The sequence below is a fragment of the Primulina tabacum genome, chromosome 9 (assembly GCF_025594145.1).
Source record: "Primulina tabacum isolate GXHZ01 chromosome 9, ASM2559414v2, whole genome shotgun sequence".
Taxonomy (NCBI): domain Eukaryota; kingdom Viridiplantae; phylum Streptophyta; class Magnoliopsida; order Lamiales; family Gesneriaceae; genus Primulina; species Primulina tabacum.
This window is the reverse complement of record NC_134558.1, coordinates 33,950,729-33,962,872: the sequence shown is the minus strand read 5'-3', so window position 1 is coordinate 33,962,872 and position 12,144 is coordinate 33,950,729. Positions and strand designations below refer to the sequence as shown.

The window sequence follows — 12,144 nt, the reverse complement described above, 5'->3', positions numbered from 1 at the left end:
CCGACTCAAACCTCCACTCCCATGCATGCCCCCACACCGCCATCTTACCCGCTAGAAGCCCATCTCATAACCCATGTTCCCTTGCTTCCACTTCACGTGTGCTGCTTCAAGGATCGAACCAGCAGGGCTAGGGTCCTCCAAGGACGTGGACCAGACCCACCAGGAGTATATCCACCACTTGGCTCACCATAGCACCGATGGTTCTCCCCCTTACCCACAATACTAGCAAACCCGAACCCCCACCTCGATTCAACCCTTCGTCTCTACTACTCACAGTAAGCAACGTTCTGTGTTGCCTTCAGGATCACCCTCAATGCCTTTAACAATCTCTTAACAGCCGTAGGTCGCAGCCCCTTGCACAAACTAGGGAAAAACGTGAGTATAATGAAAAGAATGCATAATATGGATGAAAGTCGAAACTTTTCTTCATGATCTTGGACAGATCGAGTACCTTCATGCATAATACATACAAATCAGATATATATACAACATGAGTGATGCAGCAAAGGTGATACGAAGCATGCCTAGAATGATGCACAAACACGAGGCCGGAGGAAATTCTTTTTCAAGAACAAGAGCCAACCGATGGGGCCTAGCAGTAAATGATGAAACCAAGGAACTAATGAATTCTGAAAGGGTGTCGGCTGGTTGGTGGGGTAAAATTAGGTTTCGGGTTAATTGGGTGATTATGGCCTAATTATATAGATAATACTTAGTTCATGGGCCATAAAAATACATTTTAAAAGTTAAAAAAAAAGGTTTTATGCCCAACAAGCTTAAAAATAAGCTCATTAAATCCAAACGCACTCCCGAAAAATATTTCATGTTGAAAAGATTTTGAAAATATTAGCCGAACCATTAAAAAGTCCCCCGATTCGATAAAATTTGCGTACCGTTAAAAATTAAAATCTTGCGGGTAAAAATACCTAAAAATTCCCATTTCGAAAAATACACTTAAAATGCTTTAAATTAATTTATAAAAATAAATCGTGTAATAAAATAATTTTCCTGAAAATTCTTCGATCTCCGATCCTCATTCGAGCGTGAAATGCACCTAGAAACCCTAATGCGTGAACTTTTAAAATTTCATGAATTAAATCCTATCATGAATGAATTATGCATAAAATGCATAAAATAATTTAAATCCATAATTTAAATAAAAATCCTAGATTGCATGAACTTTAAATAAACAATGAATTAAAACACAATTAATGAAATAAACATGCATTTAAAGCTTTAAAATAATTTAATAAAATACCAAAGAAATTTAATAACTTGCATGCATGTGGTTCACGTGGACTTTCAAATTTTCGGGACATTACAATCTTCACCCCTTAAATTGAATTTCGTCCCCGAAATTCGCTTACCTTCGACGAACAAAAAGTTTAGACCCTTAATTCTAGAATCTCAATAGTCCACGCTTCCGTTGCGCTACTCCGATAAAATAAGTGTTAAGCTGTCCTTACGGCTCCTCAATACTAATTAAATTTGGCTACCAAAATTCTCGTTTGCGTATCGCAACTTAAAACAACTTATAGTGATTTAGTTCTATTTCTCTATGTCCTTGAATTTGGACTTTTCTCAATATTTCCAATATTAGAAATGGCAGTCCAAACTTATTGTATCTTACTTTCATATACTATACCCAGGATGTTCATTGACCTACTACCTTAGCATTTAGGCAGTTCAACTTAGGAAACCTTAGTACCAAAAATTACTGATCGACTTCTATCCTCGGTAATACACTTAGAAGTTAACCTTAAATCGACCCCATAATAATATTAACCTAAAATCGTTGAATCGAATCTTGTCTTATGACACCAAACTTACGTGACTTAATTATTTGTGAGTACATTCCAAATATTAAATTGTTGCAAATCTTAAATTCGAGTAGTGATAATCCATAAAACCCAAAATATACAATCTCGATCTTCTACCTTAATAATAAAACCCTTCTAGTATCAAGTACATGCTTAAACTATTTTCTCTCCAATTACAATATAGTTGAGGCCTAAGACTCGGGACTTTCCTCATTGAACAAATGTCGCATTCTTAAGTAACCTCAATGCTTAAATAAGTCTAGCATATAAAAGTTAATAAGTTATCACATGATAGCATTAAACTAACTTTAATAAATCAACTTCACTTATAATCCATATAGTTCTAGAATTCCCATATCAAGCTTTTAGATATCTTACTCGACAAAAATCTTAATAGTCATCCATTGATAACCTATGTTGTATACCCTTAATTCCTTTTTTTTTTTTTTCACCCAAAAATTTTGTATGAACACCTATCTCATAAACTGAAAATTCAAGCTTACGCAACTCAAGTAGTATTAGATAGTATCCGCCTAGTCCCAAGTTTCTTAATGACTTTCAAATTTCCTCAAGACAAGGTGTCTACCTCACCTCTTACACACGTCTATCAAATAACCCAACCATCAATCATACCCAACTTTCTAGCAAAATTAAATTCCAACAGGGTAGAATCTTAACTGTTAAGATCATGAATAAAACTTATGACACATCAAACTTAAGTTCCCAAAAATTAGTTAACTTACTGTCAAATCTTATAACTTAACTAATTGCTCAACTTCATCTTAAATTGTCATCACTTTAAATTCTTAATTTGCCACAACATTATTTCACTAGCACTTAAATTTTTAAGACCAAGATTGATTCATCCTACAATGTCCTTGATTACCATTCCTTATAACCTTATAACTTAGATATCTAAATATTCTAAATATCATTCAAAACTAAATCACCGAAAATTCATATTATTTAAACCATTCAATTCTCACTTACTGCTAAACTAATTCCCCGATTTCTTAAAATTGCAACATTAATTCTTAATTTCCTCAAAAATTATCAACTTTGACCTTAATTTCGGAAATTCCACTATCACCCATACGTTGTTGACGTTCCAAATTCCATTTTATAAGTTCTTCGAAACATAAAGTTCAATAATTTTAAGCTTATTAAACTCAAAATCAATTCTCATAACCTCGAAAAATTACTGATTTAACCAAGTGTTCCTCAAAAGTTCGAATTTAATCCTCAAAAATTTTGAGATTGGCAATTTGACACTTAAAGTTATCAAAAATTACATTTTTGGCCCTACAACTCTTCGAAATTTGCATTTTTGTCCCTATAAAATTTTCGACTTAGACTCTTTAAACCTTAAAATTCTCGAAACTCAAAATTAAATCCCAAAATTTAGTAAATTCAAAAATAGTCCCTTAGAATATTATTTTTGCACTTAGGTCCTCAATTATTGGTTATTACAATTAGGTCCTTAATATTCTCAATCCATGCAATTCAATCCTTAGGTCCTACTAGGTAGAGCATGCATCCTATATAAATTCTACGTTTTTATACTTCCAAATATCGTCGTAATATTAGAATCATTAATCCTTACATAGAATCCTTAAAAATTAATTCAACTAGCAACCACGAACCATGCATAAGTAATTTTTTAGAAATTCTACAAGTCCCAAAAGCATTCATAATTTTCAAGATTAACTTATGACCCATAAGGAGAATATCAGTACTACTAACCAAAAATTAATATAGTCAAATGATTTCCAACATTTCCTAATGCTCAATAGCAAAATTCTTATCAAGTCCATTCCATCATGCAATTTAATCTGTTTTTTTTTTAACAGTAAATCCTTAAATAATAAAAGTAGTTAAACATATACCATAGATCGTCATACAACGTAAATCATGTTAACATGCAGGTGATAAGAGTAAATCATTTAAAATAAATAAATCATAAAAGCTTACAGACTTGAGGCTTGAAGACTGAGCGGCAGAAGCTGGCGGTGGCACAACCCTATACAGGACCCTTGCTCTGATACCAACTGAAACGTCTCGCTCTTTTTTAAAATTCTACTAGACATTTTTTAAAAAAAAAAATAAAAGCTTCGCAATCTCACAATAACATTTAAAAATGATATTAAATATTTGACAATAAAAATAACGCAATTTTAAAATTTTCAAACTACTCCAAAATCAAACGTAAACGTAAACGAATAAAAAGCTTAAAATCGTCAACGTATCAAAAGGTTCATCTCCTCTCAAATTTCATAAATCATAATGCGGAAAACATACGGTTCTCGGGTCGTGTCACCGCACCAGAGCTGCCTACTCAGAGTTCAGGACCTCCAGTCTCCTCAGCAACAAGCTCACTTGCATCACACACGCCTAGTGAGTCTAAAGACTCAACACACCTGTACCAGTAATAACAAGTACATATACATAGCACACAGCAGTGAAAAATAGCATAATCAAAATACATTTCATGAGCTTAAAAACATGAACATAAGCGTGTCGTGTAAAATCGTAACCGTGTCAAAACATGTCTCATCATGTTATCATATCGTATGCGTAACTGTGACCTGTCAAAACATGGTAATAACATGTATCATCGTATCAGCATATACGTGTTAAAATCTTAATTTGAATTCCGTTCATTAGCTGTGACTTTCGTATCATCAGGTCATCATGTCAGTCGATGGATCCATCTACGTGTAACCGCGGTACCCGGCGGCGAGGGTCATCAGCGACGGCATTACCCGCCCACTGAGCCCGGGCCTTACATGTCATCGTGTCATCGTGTTAGTCACAACTAAATCACTTCCTTCAAAACATGTCATCATATTCATCACTTAAATAAAAGCATGCATATACATAATTTTTCATTTAAACCAAGCATGTACCGTATTTATCATAATTGCGTAAAAATTTTAAACATGATGCATAAACATTTAAAATATCATAAATTTGTGCTCAGGGCGCTGCCAGGACCAAAATCTCACCCCTGGTGCAAAATGACCATTTTGCCCCTAGAAACCCAAAAATTATCGTTTCAACCCTGGGCTTCTAAAATTGCCCCGAAGCTTACCAAACTCCTTAAAATATCCCAAAACATTTTTATAAGTGTTCTTAGACGTAAATCCCAAGCCAAATCAGAACTTAACCGACACGTTTTAAAACTTGAAATGGAGTCCCGGTTTCAAACCGAACTGACTCGAAACTCTACTAAATTCTTCCCAACCTTATACCATATCTTAACATATTAAAATGCTCCTAAAACCATGACATTTTCTCCCTAACACACGGCTAATCAATACTATAAATTTATTAACTTCTCGGTCCTATCCCATTTGTCCACCTCATGCACTTCCCTTGACCACAACTCACGCCTATACCTTCAAATCGACGCACCACTCACGAGCCCACACACCAGGGACGTAGATCAGAGTCTAAGGTACTCCACCGACTCAAACCTCCACTCCCATGCATGCCCCCACACCGCCATCTTACCCGCTAGAAGCCCATCTCATAACCCATGTTCCCTTGCTTCCACTTCACGTGTGCTGCTTCAAGGATCGAACCAGCAGGGCTAGGGTCCTCCAAGGATGTGGACCAGACCCACCAGGAGTAGATCCACCGCTTGGCTCACCATAGCACCGATGGTTCTCCCCCTTACCCACAATACTAGCAAACCCGAACCCCCACCTCGATTCAACCCTTCGTCTCTACTACTCACAGTAAGAAACGTTCTGTGTTGCCTTCAGGATCACCCTCAATGCCTTTAACAATCTCTTAACAGCCGTAGGTCGCAGCCCCTTGCACAAACTAGGGAAAAACGTGAGTATAATGAAAAGAATGCATGATATGGATGAAAGTCGAAACTTTTCTTCATGATCTTGGACAGATCGAGTTCCTTCATGCATAATACATACAAATCAGATATATATACAACATGAGTGATGCAGCAAAGGTGATACGAAGCATGCCTGGAATGATGCACAAATACGAGGCCGGAGGAAATTCTTTTTCAAGAACAAGAGCCAACCGATGGGGCCTAGCAGTAAATGATGAAACCAAGGAACTAATGAATTCTGAAAGGGTGTCGGCTGGTTGGTGGGGTAAAATTAGGCTTCGGGTTAATTGGGTGATTATGGCCTAATTATATAGATAATACTTAGTTCATGGGCCATAAAAGTACATTTTAAAAGTTAAAAAAAAAGGTTTTATGCCCAACAAGCTTAAAAATAAGCTCATTAAATCCAAACGCACTCCCGAAAAATATTTCATGTTGAAAAGATTTTGAAAATATTAGCCGAACCATTAAAAAGTCTCCCGATTCGATAAAATTTGCGTACCGTTAAAAATTAAAATCTTGCGGGTAAAAATACCTAAAAATTCCCATTTTCGAAAAATACACTTAAAATGCTTTAAATTAATTTATAAAAATAAATCGTGTAATAAAATAATTTCTTGAAAATTCTCCGATCTCCGATCCTCGTTCGAGCGTGAAATGCACCTAGAAACCCTAATGCGTGAACTTTTAAAATTTCATGAATTAAATCCTATCATGCATGAATTATGCATAAAATGCATAAAATAATTTAAATCCATAATTTAAATAAAAATACTAGATTGCATGAACTTTAAATAAACAATGAATTAAAACACAATTAATGAAATAAACATGCATTTAAAGCTTTAAAATAATTTAATAAAATACCAAAGAAATTTAATAACTTGCATGCACTATGGTTCACGTGGATTTTCAAATTTTAGGGACATTACATAAATAAATCTATATCTTTGTATATTAACTATAAATCGATCTTATTAGAACGCACAACGCAAATGGTATTAGACAAAAATATTGTTCAGTGTAAGATTGTCTAGAAATTTTTTATTTATTCACAAAAATAGGCAGAATCACTTTTGAAAAAATCAAAATTAGCATGAAATCAACTTCTGAATTTGAATCAAAATGAACGAAAGCGAAGCACAATTTGGGACTAAATAACGCAAAAACAATTGAAATGTATCATCTTTTTCTGATGATTTAACTCTTATAAAAGCTTCAATGGGGTGTTTCAAATGTTGCCCTTATGTTGTGCTTTACATCTTTTCCATATTAGAATTAGAGTTAGAATTAAATTTACAATAATATATGAAGTTCATCTCAAACAATGTGAAAATAATTTTAGAAAAAAGTCTACGTAAAATTATGTATTAAATAAACGATTTCAATTTCATAAAGTTAAAACATTTTCAGCATGTCCACGTAGAAAGTTCATCTCAATTATTTTTAAAATTTTGAGAAAAAACTAATGATGAAAACTAATCTGTGAAAAGGCTCAGCTGGTTTTTTTATTATTAATTTAAAAATAAAAAAATATTTCAAATGAAATATAAAAATATAAATACTTATAATATATTATAAGTATGCTCCAACTCGCTCCACTATAAACCTATCCGTCCACGTGGCACCGATGCTCCAACTCGCTCCACTATAATATTATAATTCGAATGAAAAATATAAAAATATAAATACTTATAATATATGATAATTATTAAATATTTTGTATTATTTGGTTGGGTGATTGAAAAATTAGAGATATGAGAGGATTGAAGAGAGAAAATTAAGAAGAATAAAAATAGTAGTCTTTCATCAATACACCGATAAGATGTTTAACTTTAACATATAGTATCGATAAAACTTACACTGAATTATAATATCTCATTATATTGTAAATTTACATTGTTTATTTTCTATTTAAACTATTATTATTAATCGAATTTCAATCACAACATAAAAATTCACACGGTGTGAAAATATATTTATAAATATATCATTATTATTATTATTTATTATACTTTTAATCATTGATTTAATTCGAATGAAAAATATAAAAATATAAATATTTATAATATATGGTAATTATTAAATATTTGTATTATTTGGTTGGATGATTGAAAAATTAGAGATATGAGAGGATTGAACGGAGAAAATTAAGGAGAATAAAAATAGTAGTCTTTCATCGATACACCAATAAGAGGTTTAGCTTTAGCATATATTATCGATAAAACTTATGCTGAATTATAATATTTTCATTCTATTCCTAAATTTAGATTGTTTATTTTTTGTTTAAACTATTGTTATTAATTGAATTTCAATCACAACATAAAAACTCACACGCGTGAAAGTATTTATAAATATATCATTATTATTTTTATTATTATTATTTATTATAATTTTTAATAATTAATTTAATTCGAATGAAAAATATAAAAATATAAATATTTATAATATATGATAATTATTAAATATTTTGTATTATTTGGTTGGGTGATTGAAAAATTAGATATATGAGATGATTGAAGAGAAAAAATTAAATAGAATAAAAATAGTAGTATATCATCATTACACGTTTACATTGTTTTAAAATATTTTTTTATTTTTAAATTAATTAAAAAAAAAACCCTGAAACTAGTGGTGGGGTTATTTCCTTTTTGGCTGTCTGATATTTCTTTTTGCTAATGGAAGTATGCGGACGGATTATTTTGATAGTTTCTGCAATTGAAATCACAAGTTTTTCCATACCAACAAAAATGCCTCCTCACCCGGAGGAGGTCGTGTAGGATCGTGAATATTATAATAAAAAGTTGAATATCGAACAGTTAGCAGTAAACGAAAGAATCAAATTTTATTAAATCGAATTATCAAACAATCGAAGCTCCTTAGATCCCTGATTCTCTGTTATTTAACAGAGTGTCAGGGGCATAATCAATATTTTTGGTCATGAAAGAATTACAAAACAAATCAGTCGAACAAATTCTTGCCACTCGAGAGTAAGGTAAAATATATGCTGACATGAGAATTTCTTGATTTCTCGTGTCTCAAATCTTTCATCTTTTCACACCCTAAAACTCGTGTAAAAGTAAATGTCAGATGGATGATCCATGGAACAAACAAACAGTGAGTCCTTTAGGGATGGTAAACCTGTCAAAGCTGTTGCGATTTACGAAGGTGCTCCAACAATGACGCGGCCTTCCTTTTAGCCCTTTCTGTGCCATTTTTGGCAAGCTCTGAGAGCGGTAATACAGCACCAAGTCTGCTTAAACAACTGAGATTTTCACTGTCCCTTTTGCACAAGGAAAGTAAAATGGCAGCTGCATTTTCCTTGTTACGGGGTAAACCAGATCGTAAAAGATCGATTAAGATGGGTATGGTGCTAGCTTTAACGATGGCCAATTTTGCCTCATGATGGTTGGCTAGAACTGAAAGAATTGTCAGAGATTCATCAACCATTAAACTGCTTGAATCTGTGAGCATTTTTAACAAACCACTGATAATCCCGGCTCTAACAGCCCTTCCCTTGTTTCCTTGATATATACACAGATTGAATAATGCTGTTGCAGCATCTTTCTTCCCTCTAGAGCTTCCATTCTGAAGCAAATCCACCAAAGCTTGTATTGCCCCCGATGCACCAATAATAATTTTGTTTTCATCGGCAAGCGACAAACTGAAGAGGGTTGCTGCTGCATTCTCTTTTGCTTCCATACTTCCAGCTCTGAGGACTAGAACAATAGAAGGAATCGCATTGGCAAGCATGATTAGTCCTTTGTTATTGTCAAATATGGAAAGATTGAGCACAGAAGTAACCGCATTTTCTTGAATTTCACTATCCTCAGATGTCAACATACTAACAAGAATTGGAATTGCACCAGCTTCTGCAAGCAAGATTCTGTTGTCCGTGCTTCTTTTGGATAACGATCGGATTTCAGCTACCGCAGCTCTACGTTTCTCTATTGATCTGCTTGAGAGCTTACGAACAAGTGCTTCAACCTGCTGCAAAGTCACCAGTAACATCACGAAGAGATCCATCACTCTTTCTTATTTTCCCATTTATTAGTCCTGTTGGCTGCTCTATATTGTGTTTCAAGCACCACTGGGATATCAGACTTCTCAAAACGTAATTTGGAGTTAGAGTGTGATGCTGGAGCTTCTGCTGTGTTTTCGGGCACGTAGTGTTGCCACAGTCGATCCATCTCTGTATGTAAGATCTCTCATAGGTCTGCAAAGACATTATGTAACTAGATTAAAAGCATTACACATTCAATTTTCTTACCCTGTACCAAGATATGTTTTTTTTTCCCGAGTTGCTTAGCAAGAAAGGCCAACTGCACCGATATTTTATCAATGTGAATCTCACCTGCCCGGTTGCAACAATTACTGGATCTCTCATAAGTTCAAGAGATATGGGGCAAAGGAAATCTTCAGGAAATACATGAGAATCTGGTTTCTTGTTCTCCTCCACACTTTTGCAGGTTGACCTTTTGACAGTCCTACTACTCGAATCATTCAAGATATTAACCTCTGATGAAGTCAATAAGGTCCTCAAACTTTCTTTTTCGTAAACATCATCCAAATTGTGGCTTTCCAAGTTGCCTTCGATTGGACCTTCCATGTTCACGTCAACTTCATGAGTGATAATGCCAATATTTTCTATATGTAGACTTCTGGTAAGCCAGTTACTTGACTGGAAAGGATCGATACTCTTGTCCAGTGGATGAGACAAGGCCCTGCATAGTAAGTTCGAGTTAAGAGGTCCACCATATCTTTCCGTGGCTCGTCTCAACTGTGCCTTCACTAATTCAACCTGGCAAGTAGATTATGTCAAATTAGCGAACAATTCAAACACCACATACATATGCTCAAAAGTCAAGACCAACCCCAACCTGTTCGTATACTTCTTCCGATATGTCAAAAGCACCATATGGTAAGTTAGCCAGCCCTTTCCCTAATGTCCATGTCACACATTGAAATTGAAAGGAGATTTTCTTCATTGCTCCATCCTTGAACCAAAGGAAAACAGATTTCAGGACAGGCATTAACATTTTATAAAGACAAGGAACTATCAGCTCATACTCGAAACTATGAGATATTAATCAAAACAAACAATTGTAGCTCAAAAAGAGAGTAGCATATACAAACTTTATGACAGATATCTATAACAAATGATGGCTATGAAGATGATTGATTGTCTTTTGATCTACTGATTGAAGCACACTGGTTTCAAATAACTTTTTTTAAAAGAAAAGAGAGAGTTCTGACGCATAATACATATGCTCCCAAGTCCCAACAACCATTTTATTTTTAAGTATGCACTTCAGACCGTGTTCATTTAAAAAGATACTTATCTCCCAAGGCACAATACATAATAAGCACAGAAACACCTCAAATCAAATCATTAGAAAAAGAATATTCAATTGACTGATTTTAATTTTTGCAAAACTAATTACATGTGGAGAACCAACAAGTTCAGAACCCCATCTAAGGACATCGTTGCCACTCTGAATGTACTGATAGAACAGTCGACAGTTTCAAACCTTCAGATCAGAACATAGAACGAGCCCGTTTCAATGGGGTCGATCCGCGGTGAATCTAGCAATACTAGCATCTTCCATAAAAGTACACAAAAATTTCAAATCAATCAAACTCACGAAACATGAAAAAATCACATCAATTCAGCACATTGACTAAAGAAACAACCCTAGGCAGAAAGGGCAGATTATACACCATTGACTAATGAAATTACCGAAGAAATCAAGGAATTGTCAAAGTTGTTAGCAGCAGAAACGAGACTTCTCGCAGCCTGAAGGGCAACGGTCAGATCAGAGAAGCCCAATTCAGCATTCTCTTCAACTTTCTCGTTAGAATCCCCGATTTCTTCAAGAAAATGGGCCAACAGTGAGACTCTTCGAGCCAGGTCGGAACAGTCTTTCTTAAAAAACCCGGAAAAACCAGCAGCTGAGATCCGAACGATGTCCCGCACTAGGCGGAGGGGCGTGGTGATGGCTCCGGCATTTGCCGCCGCGGCGTCCCCGTCGGCCATTCTGAGCGGAGAAAAATCGTGGTGGGGTGTTTGCTTGGCTACAATAAGAATGAAACCAACATTGTAGTAGATTGGGGACAACCAAACGTGGGCTTATGAGGTTTGAGTGCAGCAATGAGTTGGCATCTTTTATAATAATAATATATATTATTCTTTGAAAAAAAATTTGGAATAGGTAATATCTGATCTGAAGTTTGGGAATTTTTTTTTAACTATAAATCTTTAGCTGTGAGACAGGTCAATTCTACCGATATTTACAATAAAAAATAATACTCTTAGCTTAAAAAGTAATACCCCTACTGATATTCACAATAAAAAGTAATACTCTTAATATAAAAAGTAATATTCTTTCTTGGATGACCCAAATAAGATATATGTCTAACAAAATACGACCCGTAAGACCGTCTCACACAAGTTTTTGTCTTTTTTTT

General features: G+C 34.4%; 1 protein-coding gene across 1 annotated transcript; it reads right to left on the bottom strand.

Moving 5' to 3' along the window:
* Positions 1-8,502: 8,502 nt before the first annotated feature.
* Positions 8,503-11,819, bottom strand: LOC142555378 (U-box domain-containing protein 11-like). Its single transcript, XM_075666220.1, is given in 5 exon segments — positions 8,503-9,663; positions 9,665-9,892; positions 10,031-10,477; positions 10,557-10,673; positions 11,417-11,819. Coding segments are annotated over 5 exon segments (1,932 nt in total). The 5' UTR covers positions 11,714-11,819; the 3' UTR covers positions 8,503-8,820.
* Positions 11,820-12,144: the final 325 nt, after the last annotated feature.